This window comes from Neoarius graeffei, chromosome 12 (genome assembly GCF_027579695.1).
Source record: "Neoarius graeffei isolate fNeoGra1 chromosome 12, fNeoGra1.pri, whole genome shotgun sequence".
NCBI lineage: Eukaryota > Metazoa > Chordata > Actinopteri > Siluriformes > Ariidae > Neoarius > Neoarius graeffei.
In genome coordinates, this window is record NC_083580.1 from 1,628,248 (window position 1) to 1,648,907 (window position 20,660).

At 42.1% G+C, this 20,660-nt stretch overlaps 1 protein-coding gene across 1 annotated transcript in view; it reads right to left on the reverse strand.

Moving 5' to 3' along the window:
• The window catches only part of stk10 (serine/threonine kinase 10), an 80,018-nt gene that overhangs the window by 29,964 nt on the left and 29,394 nt on the right, over positions 1-20,660 (reverse strand). The window contains exons 3-5 of the mRNA XM_060935310.1: positions 6,728-6,776; positions 5,282-5,431; positions 2,235-2,307 (exon numbers count right to left, since the gene is read on the reverse strand). Of these exons, the coding sequence (XP_060791293.1) occupies positions 2,235-2,307; positions 5,282-5,431; positions 6,728-6,776 (272 nt within the window). The remainder of the gene's footprint in view (positions 1-2,234; positions 2,308-5,281; positions 5,432-6,727; positions 6,777-20,660) is intronic.

Below are 20,660 nucleotides of genomic sequence, written 5' to 3' on the forward strand. Positions count from 1 at the left end.
ATATGCAGATGCTGTATTAAGGTCATGTATTGCAGTGCACAGCACACACCAGAGGTTAAAAACACTTTCGCTGAAGCACACCATTTTCACAAGCTAAGATACTAGCGTACTAGCATATTGGCAAGTGCTATTTCCATTGTATAGACAACATGGACAATCTCTCTCAGCTTGAAGAAAGCATTTCCCAGCTGAAGCACCCCTGATTTACTGAGGCAGGAGCAAACCAGGTACATTTAAAAACAATTTTTATGGCTGTGCCCAAATTAAAAACATGCCTTCACTGGATGGTAAATAGTGTGAAGAAACGAGCCGTTTTTCTTTTAGCAAATCAGGCAACATGGTGCAAACCTAATCACAATATAATATCTTAGCCATATCGCTCACCAGAAGATAAAATCACCCATTATCGCAAGACATTGTTGATTGTATAATTTTTTTTTTTAAATATCTGAATATGACCCACTGTTTTAATTTATTTCCAGGCAGATATGTAGATTAGACTGAAGTGTTAATGCACATGATCTGATATTTCTGCCACGCATTATTGCTTACCATATAATTTATTTATTTACACTCACTGATAACATTAAACTGATACCAGGTCTCTCAACACTCATCTGTTAATAATCTATAATAATATAATCTCTCTCCCTCTTATATTGTTCTTTATTCCATGGACCAAAGGTACACAGCTGGGCTGTTTCCCCCCCCCCAGCAATCAGAGATCAGATTGCACAAGGTCTGTCAATCAGTGCTTACACTGGAACATTCATTCGGAGTGAACACATATACCCAGAGGAAGTGGTTTTGTTTTGATAAATATAGTACAGATGTATAAATGACGTACAGTTAGAGAGTAGCACAAGTTGTGTAACTGGTTTAAATGCAAACTGAAAGGAGAGAATTATGTTGTACACATCTCCGGATTTATACACTCCAGGTTAAACTTTAATAGCTCCAGTTCAGACATGTTACACATATATAATGCTTAAATCCCTACACATGTCCAACCTACAGTATATCACAGTTTTATGATATTGCTACAAAACTGGACCCGTTTTGCTTCAAATTTCAAAGTTTTACAGTAAACTGTATTTATAGGATTCCCTTCCTGTTGGAGGAAAGTGTGCTTTCCTCCAACACATTTTTCCAATAATATTTAAATTATTTATTTTTCAAAAAAAATCTTTAAAAAAAAAAAAAAGAGTCACTTCAATGATGAAAAAAAAAAATTATACTCACCAAGTAAATATGTTAAGACAGAAACATATCAGTCATGTTAACATTCAACTCTGCTTTTCCTGTAGCAACTGTTTTTTGTTTTTTCCCCTGTGGCCAATTATGACGTTGCCCTTACTACATGTACGAATATATAAAGCATGGTGGTGGTAGAAGCATCACATCGAGAGTTATTCCTGGTTGCTTCTCTGACTAATCCCCTCTTTACCTGGTCACTGACTTAATTCTACAGTCTACAGATATTCAGTTTAAGTCAGAGTCACAGTTCTATATATATTTTTTTTTTAAATGCTCTTCTGCAGGAGGTTCAAAGCTCAGGATATTTTATATAACCTGATGAAACATTTCCAAAACTTTGTCCCAGTTCTGATCGCTCCTTGGTCTTCATGATGCTGCTGATGTTTTAGACTTTTTGAGGGGGGTGGGGCAGCCACACCTGCTTTCTTCCACGAACAGGTGCATTTATATTGAGGTCACATGACACTTCTTACTTCTGGTGGCATCCGGTTGAAGCAGAATTAACTTTAAGGATTCATAGTACCTACGGTGAATATTAATTGGCACACAATTTTAACTTTTAGATTAGATAAAACTTTATTAATCCCTTTGGGAGGGTTCCCTCAGGGAAATTAAGAATTTTGTTTTTTAATACTCATAACTACATATCTCTCCCCGAATTCAATATTATGGGTTTTGTGTAGATTTATGATGTATAATGAAATTAAATAAAATCAGTTCCCGGTTCTATCACCACGAAATGTTGACTACATCAGGGAGTCTGGGTCATGTGACTTTTCTTTTTGCTGAAGTGGATGTAATTTATGTGCAGCGAGTGAGAGTTCACAGGTCAAACATTATCAGACAGCATGACAAGTGACACACAAATCAGGAAGGTCAACAAGCAGCAGGAGTTTAAGATCAACTCCCAAGCTCAAGGTCACAGTGAGACGCAACATAAATGCAGATATGGTGTAACACACTATAATGGCGCTCACCAGTATGGAGTCCCGATGAAAGTGTCTCTCCTTTGCAGAGTTTTGGTGTTTTTTGCAGACACACCAAAATCAGCTGGGGAAAATAAATAAATAAATAAATACAATGAAAATAGCGTGTGCGCACGCGCACACACGAGACAGATTGATGGAACAGGACAAAGTTTATTTAAAATATTACTTTACGTTAATATTAGCAGAGCAGATTTTTATGTCTTAAAAATCACTCATTTTAATCAGAATATCTGTGAATAAGCATCTCCTACAAGTAACATAAATAAAAAAGTTTAAATGAATGACCGGGATCTTCTAAATGAAAGTTTAAGATGTTATAAGTGTAGTAAACCTGCAATTTATTTGGTAACAGGGGTTTTATGGCTTTCAGCTCACTGCTCTATTCTGGTTTGTGATGACGGAAACAGGAGTGCATTCTGTTCTACTTCTCTTGGCCTGACATTTTAAAAAGCCATTAATGAGCGCAGCGGGATGTAAGCGTATCGTTTTGGCTGGTTACAGCTGCATTTCGAACTCCATCAATGTACCCAGTTTTGTCTTTGGGCTAAAATTTGACCCCGAAGTGAGAACAATGATGAAAATTATATCGGTACTGTACGATGTCCGCCACTCTCTTACAGAAAGTCCATGCTGAGAGTGAAGTTACACCATGTGCTGATTATTTTCCTTAACAGCACATCTACAAGCATTTTATTCCTCTTACACCACAGCACTTTACAAAGTCAAGAAAGGCAAAAACCAATAAACCACAAAAGAAGAGTATACTCCTCTGTCCGGATAATGATGGAACATGTAAAGTTACAGCTTTAGCTCTGACTTTTACAGTTAGGTCCATAAATATTTGGACAGATGCAACATTTTTCTAATTTTGGTTTTGTACATTACCACAAGGAATTGTGAACAAAACAATTCAGATGCAGTTGAAGTTCAGACTTTCAGCTTTAATTCAGTGGGTTGCACAAAATGATTGCATAAAAATGTGAGGAACTAAAGCATTTTTTTTTTTAAAAACACAATCCCTTCATTTCAGGGGCTCAAAAGTAATTGGACAAATTAAATAATCTCATCTCATTATCTCTAGCCACTTTATCCTTCTACAGGGTCGCAGGCAAGCTGGAGCCTATCCCAGCTGACTACGGGCGAAAGGCGGGGTACACCCTGGACAAGTCGCCAGGTCATCACAGGGCTGACACATAGACACAGACAACCATTCACACTCACATTCACACCTACGCTCAATTTAGAGTCACCAGTTAACCTAACCTGCATGTCTTTGGACTGTGGGGGAAACCGGAGCACCCGGAGGAAACCCACGCGGACACGGGGAGAACATGCAAACTCCACACAGAAAGGCCCTCGCCGGCCCCGGGGCTCAAACCCAGGACCTTCTTGCTGTGAGGCGACAGCGCTAACCACTACACCACCGTGCCGCCCCAAATTAAATAATTGTAAATAAAATGTTCATTTCTAATACTTGGTTGAAAACCCTTTGTTGGCAATGACTGCCTGAAGTCTTGAACTCATGGACATCACCAGATGCTGTGTTTCCTCCTTTTTAATGCTCTGCCAGGCCTTTACTGCAGCGGGTTTCAGTTGCTGTTTGTTTGTGGGCCTTTCTGTCTGAAGTTTAGTCTTTAACAAGTGAAATGCTGCTCAATTGGGTTGAGATCAGGTGACTGACTTGGCCATCCAAGAATATTCCACTTCTTTGCTTTAATTAACTCCTGGGTTGCTTTGGCTTTATGTTTTGGGTCGTTGTCCATCTGTATTATGAAACGCCAACCAATCAGTTTGGCTGGATTTGAGCACACAGTATGTCTCTGAATACCTCAGAATTCATCCGGCTGCTTCTGTCCTGTGTCACATCAATAAACACTAGTGACCCAGTGCCACTGGCAGCCATGCATGCCCAAGCCATCACACTGCCTCCGCCGTGTTTTACAGATGATGTGGTATGCTTTGGATCATGAGCTGTACCATGCCTTCGCCATACTTTTTTCTTGCCATCATTCTGGCAGAGGTTGATCTTTGTTTCATCTGTCCAAAGAATGTTCTTCCAGAACTGTGCTGGCTTTTTTAGATGTTTTTTTTTAGCAAAAGTCCAATCTCGCCTTTTTATTCTTGAGGCTTATGAGTGGCTTGCACCGTGCAGTGAACCCTCTGTATTTACTTTCATGCAGTCTTCTCTTTATGGTAGATTTGGATATTGATACGCCTACCTCCTGGAGAGTGTTGTTCACTTGGTTGGCTGTTGTGAAGGGGTTTCTCTTCACCATGGAAATTATTCTGCGATCATCCACTACTGCTGTCTTCTGTGAGTGTCCAGGTCTTTTTGCATTGATGAGTTCACCAGTGCTTTCTTTCTTTCTCAGGATGTACAGTACCAAACTGTAGATTTTGCCACTCCTAATATTGTAGCAATTTCTCGGATGGGTTTTTTCTGTTTTCGCAGCTTAAGGATGGCTTGTTTCACCTGCATGGAGAGCTCCTTTGACTGCATGTTTTCTTCACAGCAAAATCTTCCAAATGCAAGCACCACACCTCAAATCAACTCCAGGCCTTTTATCTGCTTAATTGAGAATGACATAACGAAGGACTTTCCCACACCTGCCCATGAAATAGCCTTTGAGTCAATTGTCCAATTACTTTTGGTCCCTTTAAAAACAGGGTGGCACATGTTAAGGAGCTGGAACTCCTAAACCCTTCATCCAATTTTAATGTGGATACCCTCAAATGAAAGCTGAAAGTCTGGACTTTATGTCCATTATATAACTATAACTTAAATATGTTTCAGTAAACAGGTAAAAAAAGAAAATTTGTGTCAGTGTCCAAATATATATGGACCTAACTGTACAAAGCGCTGACACTGGAGACTCATTCCAGAAACATTAAATAAATGACAGTGATCTATAATCTGTAGTAAGTTATAAAAGTTTGTTCTTATTGTATTTAGCATCAAATACTATGTCTATTCTTGTACATTATTAACCTATTATTACTACTATCATTATTAATAACAGTAGTAATGTACAGACCGAGTTTGATGTCTCCGTCCAGCATAAGCAGGATGTTTCCTGCCTTCAGGTCCCGGTGGATGATTTTCATACCGTGTAGGTAAACTAGACCCTCCAGCATCTGCTTACAGATCACCTGAATCTGCTTCTCCGTCAAACCCCGGTCCAACTCTGAGAGGAACAAAAAAAATAAATAAATTTTAAAAAATCCACACAAGTGTAAATTATTTTGAACATCACATGGATTACGCCTGAGGATTTTCAAACTATGTTAAGACCTTAGCAAGTTTATAAACAGAAGAAATTAAGTTCAAGGAAACTGTTTAGAAAGAGCTATTTTTTTTAATTGTTACTCTAGATGGTTGTTGTCCAAAGACTCATGAAATTGTGTGACTGACTGGAGACACTGAGCAGCAGCAGTATTTTTGATCAAATATAGAATAAACAAACATAGGAGGTTTCTCCAGAATTTCTTTTCCAAATTTCTCCAGAAGACACACTGCACCTACACACGCCAACACTGCTGATCATGAATGAAAGCCTGTATGAGGGAAATTAATATTCCTATAAATGAGACTCAAGCCAGAAAAGTTCCTCAAAAGCTTCTATTCATGTTTCCAGACGTGCCAGCATTTACAGGACGGAGTGAAGTGAAGGCTGTATTCACACAACCACACTGTTCTAGCAGCCATGTTGTTTATTTAAAGGCTACTGCAAGCCAAACTTACAAAAAAAAAAGTTAATAAACGCACTCCATCTACAGGCTGAAGATTTGAGCTCCATCTACATGTCTATCTGCTCCTTTCTACGCATCTGAGCATGGGCGGAGACCTTTTCATTGTCGATGCCCATAAACAGCATCTCTGAGCACTGACAATACACACAGTTTATCTGCTCATCATGGACACTTTCTTTACATACATTATCTCTTCATTTATATAACAATTACTTATATTCGTGTCCAACAGTATATTGCCCATTTTAGGATTTTGGATTCAACACATTTTTAAGCAAAAGCATAATATAGAAGTAATGTTTTAACCCTTTAATGCATAAATTATTCTGATCACATCCAGGCTCTTTAGATTGCAAGATGTGTGAAGTTTTACTTTGTCTAAATATTATTTATATCAAAAAGGAAATGTGTAGGAAATAAAAACAAACAAACCTTCCAATGTCCAAAAATTGTCAGTTATAAAATATTTAAGGCTGAAGACCATAATTATAGAAAATATAATATCTGGAAAGAAAATGTTTTTTTTTTTTTTTTTTTTAAAGTAGGGTTAAAAAAAATAGTTTTTAAAAATCTAAGATGCTCAGTGGATTCTAGCACAAAATTTGTATTTAAAAATGTTTTACCTATTTATGTATAAAGTTTACATAAAGTTTGACAAATATTCTAGAGCACCACAGAAGTTTGTGAATGATGCATGAAAGGGTTTAGATAAACAAGTCTGATATTCTTACCCAACATGATGGCATCTACAGCTCCTCCAGGACAAAACTCAATCATGATCTGTACAGGAGAGAGAGAGAGGGGGACAGAGAGAGAGAGAGAGAGAGAGAGAGAGAGAGAGAGAGATCAAGATCGATCAGTAATGCAACACTTTAGACATGATGGAGCTGATTGTTTTATTGCTCTTATACTGCAGCCATTTGCTGACATTTACCAGTTTTTCAAGACCGATATCACAAATTTCATACATCTTTACATTTAATGTTCTCAAAATGAAGTTCTCACTTATGTTACAGCAGCTATAAACAGTTGCTCCTTCACCAACTTCTCCCCCCCCCCCAAAAAAAAACAGCTGGCATTTACAACTTTGTTACAAACGCTGACACTGGAGACTCCTTCCATACATGTTACATAAATGTCTCCCTACAAAAAATGCCTGCAGAGACAGTTCTAAGCCATGGGTTAGAACTTCCTTGAGCCTTCCTGATATAAATGTCTCTCACACACACTTAAGACAAGACACTAGGTCACTGAAAAATGTCCAGTATAATACAAAGAAGCCTAAAAATCAGCAGTTTTAGTTTCTAGCACATCTCAAAGCTGACCTTATATATGGAAGTGTCTTGTTTCCATGGTAACCATTAGCTAGCTAACAACCAACACAGTGCAGTGCACGGAACATGCATCTAGCACCCAGGTATCCATGCAGAAAGTTTACCACCAATATCACAACTTTATAATACGGTAAACTGGGATTTAAAAAAATAAAATAAAGCATATTATTGGAATCTGAAGAAACCGAAGTGAATATTTTAGACTGTTGGGCGCGGAGGTGGAATTTTTTATGTCAGTATGAATAAGGCCATTTAGCTTTCCAACAACTCCGAGGAAAAGAACAAACCCTCATTCTTCTCCTCCTCCATCACTCCATTTAGATAAAGGCCACTGACATGCTGCAGGGTGACGTCTTAAAATCCTTCAACACCAAACCACACTAATGGAAAAACTCCATTTTGTACCAGATGTGTTTCTGTATGCTGCAATATCTATGCAACATATTTCTATAAATTTCTACTCATTTCTATATAAACAGGTTAGGTGATTTCTTCCTTCAGCTTAGCATCAATTTCATTTATTATACTTTAATGTATGAAACATACAACCCCGATTCCAAAAAGTTGGGACAAAGTACAAATTGTAAATAAAAATGGAATGCAATGATGTGGAAGTTTCAAAATCCCATATTTTATTCAGAATAGAACATAGATGACATATCAAATGTTTAAACTGAGAAAATGTATCATTTAAAGAGAAAAATTAGGTGATTTTAAATTTCATGACAACACCACATCTCAAAAAAGTTGGGACAAGGCCATGTTTCCCACTGTGAGACATCCCCTTTTCTCTTTACAACAGTCTGTAAACGTCTGGGGACTGAGGAGACAAGTTGCTCAAGTTTAGGGATAGGAATGTTAACCCATTCTTGTCTAATGTAGGATTCTAGTTGCTCAACTGTCTTAGGTCTTTTTTGTCGTATCTTCCGTTTAATGATGCGCCAAATGTTTTCTATGGTTGAAAGATCTGGACTGCAGGCTGGCCAGTTCAGTACCTGGACCCTTCTTCTATGCAGCCATGATGCTGTAATTGATGCAGTATGTGGTTTGGCATTGTCATGTTGGAAAATGCAAGGTCTTCCCTGAAAGAGACGTCGTCTGGATGGGAGCATATGTTGCTCTAGAACCTGGATATACCTTTCAGCATTGATGGTGTCTTTCCAGATGTGTAAGCTGCCCATGCCACACGCACTAATGCAACCCCATACCATCAGAGATGCAGGCTTCTGAACTGAGCGCTGATAACTTGGGTCGTCCTTCTCCTCTTCAGTCCGAATGACACGGCGTCCCTGATTTCCATAAAGAACTTCAAATTTTGATTCGTCTGACCACAGAACAGTTTTCCACTTTGCCACAGTCCATTTTAAATGAGCCTTGGCCCAGAGAAGACGTCTGCGCTTCTGGATCGTGTTTAGATACGGCTTCTTCTTTGAACTAGAGTGTTTTAGCTGGCAACGGCGGATGGCACGGTGAATTGTGTTCACAGATAATGTTCTCTGGAAATATTCCTGAGCCCATTTTGTGATTTCCAATACAGAAGCATGCCTGTATGTGATGCAGTGCCGTCTAAGGGCCCGAAGATCACGGGCACCCAGTATGGTTTTCCGGCCTTGACCCTTACACACAGATTCTTCCAGATTCTCTGAATCTTTTGATATTATGCACTGTAGATGATATGTTCAAACTCTTTGCAATTTTACCCTGTCGAACTCCTTTCTGATATTGCTCCACTATTTGTCGGCGCAGAATTAGGGGGATTGGTGATCCTCTTCCCATCTTTACTTCTGAGAGCCGCTGCCACTCCAAGATGCTCTTTTTATACCCAGTCATGTTAATGACCTATTGCCAATTGACCTAATGAGTTGCAATTTGGTCCTCCAGCTGTTCCTTTTTTGTACCTTTAACTTTTCCAGCCTCTTATTGCCCCTGTCCCAACTTTTTTGAGATGTGTTGCTGTCATGAAATTTCAAATGAGCCAATATTTGGCATGAAATTTCAAAATGTCTCACTTTCGACATTTGATATGTTGTCCATGTTCTATTGTGAATACAATATCAGTTTTTGAGATTTGTAAATTATTGCATTCTGTTTTTATGTACAATTTGTACTTTGTCCCAACTTTTTTGGAATCAGGGTTGTAGAAAAAAAAAATCCTCTTTGGAGCCGTCGAATATTTATGTCAAACAAGTTCAATTAATTAATTCTAAATTCTCAATATAAAGGGTTTTTTTTAATTAGCATTTAATAATGTTTGTAATTGATTTTTATTTAATTACTTGTTTAGCTGTGTAGTTAATTAGGTGCTAAGCATCAAAGGTTCAAGCCACTTACCATATTTGTTAGAATTTTTCACCATTATATTTCATGAAATGGGAAGCTCTGGCAACCTACAGAACCCCTTGGTGGATTTTTGATGAAATTTAACACAGTGACAGAGGGCAGTCCAATAAATAAATATTCAGGTATCAAATTTGAGATCCATCCATCTTATCCATCTCTGTAGGGCCAAATTTCAAGATATATTTTTGCTAATAACTTCTGAACCATTTTCCTCAGCTTGTGAACACCAAACTTAGCATAGGGACCTGAGACGACATCCTGATGGTAAACCCAAAAAAAAAAAAAATTCTGGCAGTTGACAACTGGGTGATGACTGGAAAAAAATTGTTTCTCCTAATATATTTTGATGTGTTGGCCTTATAAAAGTGGTTGTTATGTCTGGTGATAATCTAAAGATATCCCAAGGACAGAACATGACAACCCGTGATGTTGACCAAATTTGTGGCCAACATAAAATCTTTAAAGTTTGCAGCTGCCACAAACCTTGTGGAATCTTCACAAAAGCTGCTGCATATGAGCTTCAGAAAAAGCTTGACAAAAAAGTTCTGACATTTTATATTCATCCATTACAGCAGCAGTAAAGTTACTGAACAGGAACTGAGCTCATATCAACAATAATCTGTGGTTAGGTCGCATAAAGATTGCTGTAAGTGCATACAGCCATGCCCTTTACAAAATGACATGATGTTTCCATGGTAACTATGCCCGACTGAGCTGCTTAGCCCCCTCAGAAATGTGCAGCTATATTTCTTTTTTCCTTTTCTTTTTGGTCCTAAAATTTTAAAAAGGGAAAAAAAATTAGCATTTAATAAATGTTACTAATTTTTAAATTACTTTATTTGTTCAGTGATTTTTTTTAAATGTTCATGCTCATAAAGGGCTCCCTTTTCAAAGAGGAAAGGCACATTATTAATAGTGCTATTTGTAATCAATTTATTATTTGTGTTAAATTTTTAATTAAAAAAAAAAAAAAACACCCTTCTTAAAACACACTAGACTTTTAAAAAATAGCATTTAACATGTTATATTTAAATAATCTTAGTTATAGCTGCTTGGAAAATCCCTTTTGTTTTTTTTTTGGTGGCGTTTTAATTTCCATGTTCCTAAAAAATGTTCGATATACACCAGGCTTCAAAAATATCCATTTGCCTTTAATTGTCTGATTTTTTTAAATAAAATTTTATAGTTTAACTTGCTCATATTATTTCACTACAATATTTGCTTGTGTAACTATTTTATTGCTTCTACATTTAAAAAAAAAAAAAAAAAAAAAAAAGATAAATTAGCATTGTGTTTTCAATTAATTTGTGTTTATTTTTATGATTAGATTAGATTCACTTTATTGATCCCACATCGGGGAAATTTCACGTGTTACAGTCGCAAGAAAATGTCATACAGATAAAATAAAACAAACAAAAATTAGACAAACGAAAGATTAAATACAGAGGGCTATTTGCATTATCTACCGTGAAAAAGTATAGAAATATTGCCTTATTGAGAGGCTCGGAAAAAATTGCACATTACAGGTAGACTCTAATATATATAAAAATAGTTTAGGGCCTATATTATTGCGCATAATTGCATCGATGAGAGATGGCAGAGGTAGTAGTGGTGAAGTAGTGCAAATATAACGACAAACAAGTTATTGGTGCTACGTTACAAGTTGCGGGTGTTCTACAGTCTGACAAAAGTAGGCATGAATGACCTGCGGTATCTCTCCTTCTTACACCGTGGGTGTAGCAGTCTACTACTAAAAGAGCTGCTTAAAGCCCCCACAGCCTCATGTAGGGGGTGAGAGGGGTTATCCATGATTGAGGTCAGCTTGGCTAACATCCTCCTCTCACCCACCACCTCAATGGAGTCCAGAGGACAGTCCAAGACTGAGCCAGCCCTTCTGACCAGTTTATTAAGTTTCTTCCTGTCCCTCTCTGAACTTCCACAGCCCCAGCAAACCACAGCATAGATAATCACTGATGCCACCACAGAGGTCATAAAAAGTCCTAAGCAGTGTCCTGCACACACCAAAAGACCCCAGTCTTCTCAACAGGTGGAGACGACTTTGGCCCTTCTTGTACAGGGAATCTGTGTTGTTTGTCCAGAGAATCTGTGTTGTTTGTCCAGTCCAGTTTGTTGTTGAGGTGAACACCCAGGTATTTGTACTCCTCCACGATCTCAATGTCCAAACCCTGGATGTTCACTGGTGCAATTTGAGGAGCCGTCCTTCTGAAATCGATCACCACCTCCTTTGTCTTGCTGGTGTTGATGCGCAGGTGGTTCAGTTCGCACCAGGCAACAAAGTTGGTGATGACCTCTCTGTACTCCAGATCGTCCCCCTCTGATACACGTCCAACGATGGCTGTATCATCTGAGAACTTCTGGAGGTGGCAGCTGTCCGCGTTGTAGCTGAAGTCAGATGTGTAAAGTGTAAAGGAGAGAGCACTGTACCCTGTGGAGCCCCCGTGCTGCAGACTACCACATCAGACACACAGTCGCGGAGCCTCACATACTGCAGTCTGTTAATGAGATAGTCGATGATCCATGCAGCCAGGTGGCAGTCGACACCAGCTTCCTCCAGCTTCCCCCAAGCAGTGATGGCTGGATTGTGCTGAAAGCACTGGAGAAGTCAAAAGAACATGACTCTCACAGTGCTCCCAGTGCCCTCCAGGTGTAAAAGTGACCGGTGTAGCAGGTAGATGACAGCGTCATCCACACCAATGCCTGGTCGATATGTGAACTGCAGGGGGTCCATCTCACCATTCACCAGGTGTCGGAGGTGGGAGAGAACAATCCTCTCCATGATCTTCATCAGGTGAGACATTAAAGCTACTGGCCTAAAGTGGTCGAGCTCCCTGGGGTGTGCAGTCTTGGGAACTGGAACCACACATGATGTTTTCCACAGAAGTGGAACTCTCTCCAGACTGAGGCTCAGGTTGAAGATGTACAGAAGTATCCCACAGAGCTGATCTGCACAGTCCTTAAGCAGTCTGGAGTTGATACCATCAGGGCCAGCAGCTTTCCTCATCTTGATCCTCCTCAGTTCCTTCAATACCTGATCAGCTGTTATGGAGAGGCGAGGGGTGTAGCCGAGGTGTGACTCCTGTAGAGTGAGGTCAGGGGTGGAGTGTGTGGATTGGTCTGGCAGGGAACGGAGGGGGGTGATGTGGTGTGAGGAGGGAGCTGTTGGTGTCAGAGGTATTATTGGGGGGGGGGGGGGGGGGGGAGTGATATCACAGACAGGTCAGGACTATGGTGAGTGGGAGAGGCACAGTCAAATCTGTTGAAAAAGAGATTCAACTCATTTGCCCAGTCCTGGCCCCCAGATACAGGGCCCCTCCCACTGTCCTTTGTGTGGCCAGAGATGATTTTCAGGCCTCTCCATACCTCTCCGGCGTTGCTCCCCTTGAGGCGCTCCTCCAGCTTCCTCCTGTAGCTGTCCTTGCCTCTCCTTATCCCCCTCTTCAGCTCCCTATGCACTCTCATCTCCTCCTTATCGCCAGATTTAAAAACCCTCTTCTTCTCATTTAATAGGGCTTTTAGTTCAGAGGTCACCCAGGGTTTATTGTTGGGAAAACAATAAACCTTCCTGATAGGCACAGTGTTTTCAACACAGAAATTAATGTAATCCGTGACGCAGGTTGTCAGGCTATCAATGTCATCCCCGTGAGGTTCACACAACACATCCCAGTCCATGGTGTCAAAGCAGTCCCTCAGTGCCATACTGGTCTCCTCAGACCAGCTCCTTACATACCTCTTGGTGGGTGGTTGTTTATTCACCATTAGGTATGTATGTAGGGGACAAGTGAACCAGACTGTGGTCGGAACGGCCCAGCGGGGGGAGGGGTGATGAGCTATATGCGTCCTTGGTGTTCACATACATTAAATCCAAAATTCTATTGTCTCTGGTGTGGCATTTCACATACTGAGTGAAGGTTGGGAGGGTGGAGGACAGGGAAGCATGATTAAAGTCACCAGAGATTAGGAGCAGGGACTGGGGGTGCGATGTCTGAAGCTTTGACACTGCAGTGTGTAAGGGCCTCTGCATGCTCTTGCGACAAGGCTTTTGCAGATAGCTTTTCGCAGACAGTTGTAATTTATCGTTGAGCGGGGAGTATCACCCCCGCGCGATGTTATTCACCGCCACAACGCAAGGGGGCGCGAAGTCGCTAGGAGCAGTTGGTGGGTGTGGTTAGTGGAGTGTTTATCCTCCAGTTACTTATAATGACTAGAACTGGAGTCGTATAGATGTACGTACTTCCTCACTTCCTCGATCACCCGCTCTTCATGCTGCTCCATCTTCGCTCGTGTTTTTAAAAATGGCGGTAGTGAAAACAAAACAAACCGGGAAAGTAGGGAAGCGGAAGTGCGTGTACAGCGGATGTAGAGTGGACCAATCAGAGCCCTCGTCTACGACGCTGTCTGTGAGGCTTCTGCGGTGGTCACAATTTTTGGGAGGTGCGCGCAGAGCGTCTGCGAAGGGGGGGGCTTCACAGACGCCATCTGCGATGCCATCTGCGGGGACTGCGTTGTCAGCATAAATTGGCCTTTAAGAGCTCACAGGCTGCAGCAGCATCGGCCGCCGGGGGGGGGGGGTGTACACCGTTCTCACGATAACGTGGGAGAATTCCCTCGAGAGGTAATATGATCTTAAGATTTCACCATACATTAGCCTTAAAAACCCAAATTAGGGTTTATTAATGGTTTTATTTTTACATAATCTTAATTCTGGACACATTATGTATAACCCTTTATGTTTGTACATCAAAATGTTTATTAATTCTTATGTACATATAATTTCCTCATTTTCCTGTTTATTATCTTTGAAATTTATCACATATGAAGGAAAGGAGCTACTTTATAACCATTTTGTTTATTTTCCCCCCTCCCCCACAGTGGTGGATTTGATCACTTAAAGCTAGACTGCCTTTCGATTTCATAAAAATAAAAAAATCTGTGAAATTTAGTTCCGTCTGAAATGTGGTCATTGTGATACATGTTTATTTCTGTAATATCTCACAAAATATCAGGCCATTCTGTGGCTGGGAAGTTATTTAATTTGAGGGGATTAAAGCAAATAATGTGCATGAAATCGCTCGCTTGGCGCAGTCAAGCAGACAGAGGAAGTCCGTGTGCGCATACGCAGGTTTACCACCTTCTTCTTTTGGGTTTTACGGCAGCTGGCATCCACAGTGTTGCATTACTGCCATCTACAGGTTTCCCTTTGAGCGTGCACTGACCGTTCCATCATTCTGTTGCTAAACGAACAGCTGATCAAGATTCAAGATGTTTGTCATATACACAATAACAGACAGCAGTTATTATTGGATAATGAAATTCTTATTTTGCAACTACCCGACCAAACTATGCTTACTAATATAAAAAGAAATATATATAAAATACGAAATATAAAAAAGTGCGTATGCAATGCAAAAGTAGAATGAAAATAAACAAAAATAAAAACAATTAAAATAAAGAATAACAAATAACCGATCAATGTGCAGTAGGACAGCAATCAAACAATATGCTATAGGACAGATATAATGTGTAACGTCTTGTGCAAAATTGCAAGTATAGAGGTAGATGGTGATTATAATCCGTGGTTCAAAAGCCTGATGGCCTGGGAGTAAAAACTGTTTGTCAGTCTAGTAGTCCTTGCTTTCACACTCCTGCAGCGTCTGCCAGATGGTAGGAGTGTGAATAGTCTGTTGTGGGTGTGTTTGGTCCCTGATGATGCTCTGTGCCCTTTTTGTGACCCGGGTGTTGTAAATGTCCTGTAGTGGGGGGAGGACAGCTCCACAGATGAACTGTGCCATTTTAATGATGATACGCTGGAGAGCCTTTCTGTCCTGAGTTGTGCAGTTCCCGTACCACACAGTGATGGAATTTGTCAGGACACTCTCCACTGTGCACCTATAGAAGTTGCTGAGGAGTTTGGTGGACAGTCCAAATTTCCTCAGCTTCCTCAGGAAGAAGAGTCTCTGTTGAGCCTTCTTGATGGTCTGCTGTGTGTTGTGTGTCCAGGTGAGATCCTCACTGATGCGAGTTCAGAGGAATTTAAATATTTTCACCCTTTCCACCTGTGTCCCATCGATGTGCAGCAAGGCATGCTGGTCTCTCCTCCTCAGGTCAATAATCATCTCCTTGGTCTTCTCAGCATTCAAGGAGAGGTTATTTTCCCGGCACCAGGAGACCAGCTGAGCCACCTCCTCCCTGTAGGCTCTCTCTTCTCCGCCGGCGATCAGCCCAATGACAGTGGTGTCAGCGAACTTGATGATGGAAGTGTTGCTCTGGGAGGGGGTGCAGTCGTAGGTGAAGAGGGTGTACAGGGGCAGACTGAGCACACAGCCTTGGGGGGGGGGGGGTCCCTGTGCTCACTGTCTTGGTGCTGGATGTTCTGGTACCGACTCTGACAGCCTGGGGTCTGTTTGTGAGAAAGTCCAGGACCCAGCAGCAGAGGGAGGATGGCAGTCCAAGGGTGGAGAGCTTCTCAGTCAGTCTGCTGGGGATGACGGTGTTGAAGGCTGAACTATAGTCCACAAACAGCATTCGAACATAGGTGTCCCTGTGTTCCAGGTGTGACAGGGCTGTGTGGATGGCTGCATTGACTGCATCGTCAGTTGAACGGTTCTGACGGTATGCGAATTGAAGGGGGTCTATTGTGTCTGGGATGTCCTTTTTGATGTGTGACATGACTATCCTCTCAAAACACTTCATTACAACTGAAGTGAGTGCAATTGGGCGACAGTCATTCAGGCATGTTATATTGTTTTTCTTTGGGAGGGGCACTATGGTGGTGGTCTTGAAGCATGTGGGCACAGACGACATGGAGAGGGACAGGTTGAAAATGTCTGTTACCCCTTTTCCATCAAAATCAGTTCCAGGGCTGGTGCTGGTTCACAACTCGTTCAACTTGCGAACCAGCTGAGAACCAGTTTGCTTTTCCATAGCTCGGGGTGCTAAAGGGAGCCACGTCATTACATCACTGTATACGTCAGTTACGTCGCTGCATTTGCATAAACCTTGACGCGAACATCGAAGCAACAACAACACGGAGAAGAAGAAGCAACAACGGATGACTGCTGCTTTACTGCATCCATGATATCTCGTCGCTTATTTAAAAATGGCACCCTCTCACGGTCTTGCTATTGTTGTTGGTCTTAACAACTCCACCACCACCCCACCCCACCACCCCGCTGACGTAAGCGGTTCTTTCCTCTAGCCCAGCAAAGAGCTGGTGCTACCCTGGAACCGGTTTTTCTGGCCCAGAGCCAGTTCTTTGTCAGTGGAAAACAGAAAACCCGGTTCCAAACTAAGCACTGGCCCCGAACCAGCCATGGAACTGATTTGGTGGAAAAGGGGTATGTGAAGACCTCTGCTAGCTATGTGGAGCAGGCACTCAAAGCATGGCCGGGGATGTTGTCAGGGCCGGCTGCCTTTCGGGGGTTAGTCCTCCTGAAGACCTTGCTCACCTCGGTTATGGTCACAGTGGGTGAAGAGCTCTGTGCTGCCTCTGCTGGTAGAATCCCTCTGCGTTGGTTGGTGTTGAGGGTATCGAAGCGAGCACAGAACTCGTTCAGCTCATCTGGTGATGTGTTGTGGTTGGCTGTGACCCTGCTGTTCTTCTGCTGGAAATTGGTGATGTGTTGCAGGCCCCGCCACATGCATCTGGCATCTGAGGTGTTGTAATATCCTTCCAGTTTCAGTCTGTACTGCCTCTTGTCTTCCCTGATGGATCTACGTAGGTTATATCTGGCCTTTTTATATCCATCTGCGTCACTAGAGGCAAAAGCGGTGGAGCGTGCATGTAGCGTACTTCACCGTTAATCCAAGGTTTTTGGTTTGGATATTTTTTGCAGCGCTTGGTGGGGACAATGTCATTAATGCACGTGCTGATGTAGCTGGTGACCACAGATGCATATTCCTCTAAATCCACAGAACAGTCTTCTCTCAAAGCAGCAGTCTTAAACACATCCCAGTTTGTAGAACTGATTAGATGAGAAAACTTTATTGATCCCTTTGGGAGGGTTCCCTCAGGGAAATTAAGATTCCAGCAGCATCATTACAGATAAACAGAGAAAAATTAAAATAAATTAAGTATTTACATATACAAATATAAAAAGAATAAGATATGGGGAAGAGAGGAAAGGGGGGAGGGGCGGCAGGAGATGTATTGCACTTTATATTGCACACTGTCCAGTATTGCTTATTGTTAGGCTAGGCTACTGCTTCTTCCCATCCTCTGTCCTCCTGTTACTGCCCCCCCGAGAGGAGTTGTACAGTCTGATGGTGTGAGGGACAAAGGAGTTTTTGAGTCTGTTCGTCCTGCACTTGGGAAGGAGCATTCTGTCACTGAACAGGCTCCTCTGGTTGCTGATGACGGTGTGCAGAGGGTGACTGGCATCGTCCATGATGTTCAATAGTTTGTCCATAGACCTCTTTTCTGCCACCGTCACCAGAGAGTCCAGCTTCATGCCAATCATAGAGCCGGCCCACCTGATCAGTTTGTCCAGCCTGGATGTGTCCTTCTTGGATGTGCTGCCCCCCCCCCAGCACACGACGGTGTAAAACAGGACACTGGCGACCACAGACTGATAGAACATCCACAGGAGTTTCCTGCAGATGTTAAAGGACCGCAGCCTCCTAAGGAAGTATAGCCTGCTCTGTCCCTTCCTGTATAAGTGTTTGGTGTTGCAAGCCCAGTCCAGCTTGCTGTCCAGCTACAGCCCGAGGTACTTGTAGGAATCCACAGCCTCCACCTCGACTCCCTCGATCACAACTGGTCGTGACCTTGGTCTGGACCTCCCAAAGTCAATGACCAGCTCCTTGGTCTTTGAGGTGTTGAGCTGCAGATGGTTCCTGTTGCACCGCACGGCAAAGTCCCTCACCAGGCTCCTATACTCTTCCTCTGTCGTCAATGATACACCCAACGATGGCTGCGTCATCGGCAAACTTCTGAATGTGACACAGCTCTGAGTTGTAGCAGAAGTCCACAGTGTACAGGGTGAAGAGAAGAGGGGCCAGCACCGTGCCCTGGGGTGCTCCAGTGCTGCTAATCACAGTGTCAGACGTGATGTCCTTCAGCCTGATATACTGCGGCCTGTCAGTGAGGTAGCTGGAGATCCAGGTGACCAGGCAGGGGTCCACTCGCATCCTGTTCAGTTTGTCCTGAAGCAGTAGGGGCTGGATGGTGTTGAAGGCACTTGAAGTCCAAGAAGAGGATCCTCACTGTGCCATTTCCCTTATCCAGATGCGAGTGGGCTCGGTGTAGCAGGTAGAGGATAGCGTCTTCCACACCAACACCTGCCCAGTACGCAAATTGCAGTCCTGGGCATGTTGTACCTGAGGTCTGAGGAGGCTGAGGAAGAATTGCTCCAAAGTCTTCATCAGATGTGAAGTGAGTGCCACCGGTCGGAAGTCGTTCAGCTCGCTGGGCCAATTCTTTTTGGGAACTGGAACAATACATGTCTTCCAGAGGGTGGGCACTCTCCCCAGCTGCAGGCTGAGGTTGAAGATGTGTTGGAGTGGTTCACCCAGTTCAGCAGCGCAGGTCTTCAGTAGTCGGGGACACACCTTGTCCAGGCCTGCTGCTTTCCTGGGGTGAAGCTTCCTCAGTTGACCTCTGACCTGGTCTGCAGTAATGCATGGAAGAGTCTGTGTTGAGGTGGGGGATGAGGGGGCTGCTGTGATGACTGGGGGGAGGTGTGTTGAGGGAAGAAGGAGAGATGGCTGCAGTGAGGGAGAGGGTGGGGGGGACGTGGGCTGGTTGAATCAATTGAAGAAGTCATTGAAGCAGTCCTGGAGCACCAGATCAATCCCTTCATTCCAAACTTTAACAGTTTTACTCACTGGGGGGGCTTGTTTGAGAAGGGCCTTGTAGGCTGGGTAGAGGAACGCAGAGATGTGGTCAGACTGTCCAAGGTGGGGGTGGGGCACAGCCTTGTAGCCATTCCTCAGGTTGCTGTAGACATAATCCAGGATGATGATGTCCCTTGTCGGAAAGCTCACGTGTTGGTGGTACTTCGGTAGCACAGTCCTGAGGTTGCAATGGTTAAAATGACAGACTTCCAATTTTATTCTATTTTTTCCAAAAAAAAAAATAGAACAATTTAATGAATTTAGGGCCACATGACACTAAATTTTTCACTATTATTTTTTCCTGCTTCACCATGACCCAATTCAAGATACTACATCATGCATCACACTGAGGTGCTTGCTGAGCGCCGATATTTATTAGTTTGGTCCTGCATTTCCTTTCCTTCGCACATAATGTCTTCTCACTTTGCGTTACTGCAGAGATGCCAACCTTTTGTGAAATCAATGTGTAGTGACACATGCATACAAATGGAGCGTCCACAGGGTGCATAGCGAGTCCAATCCAGCTGGGGGTTCGGGGGGGGGGGGGCTGTAAGCCCCCCGAGAAAATTTTGGAAATTGGTGCTTTTTTAGGGCCATTCTGAGTGAATACAGGTGACTAAAATGAACTGGGACATGTGGGTTTTGGGGGGAGAAAATTGTTGATTTTTTTTTTTTTTTCAATTATCTGAAAAATAAAACCAAACCACAATCACTCATGATTTTCTCATGAGTGATGCTCATAATTCACCACATTCACACAAAGTAAAGCCTTCTCTGGTAATTTGTATACAATCAACTTTCAAACAGTGAATATTATTTTCTTAACTTTACTACACAAATGCAGATTACATACCATCAATATTTATAGATAACATACTGGAACACTCAATTAGCAAATACTCAAATAGTTTAATAAACAAATGCAGACTGCATGCCATCAATGTTTATAGAGAATATGCTGGAACACTCAATTAGCAATACTCAAATAGTTGTACTGGAACATGTCTATTTCCTTTTTATTCCCATGATTAATGTCAAGTCACTTTGATTACTTTTAATTTTTATCAACTTCCTTTCACTTTTAATCTCATCAATATCAAGTCAGATTACTTATTCAGTTCTGATTGATTTACTTCAG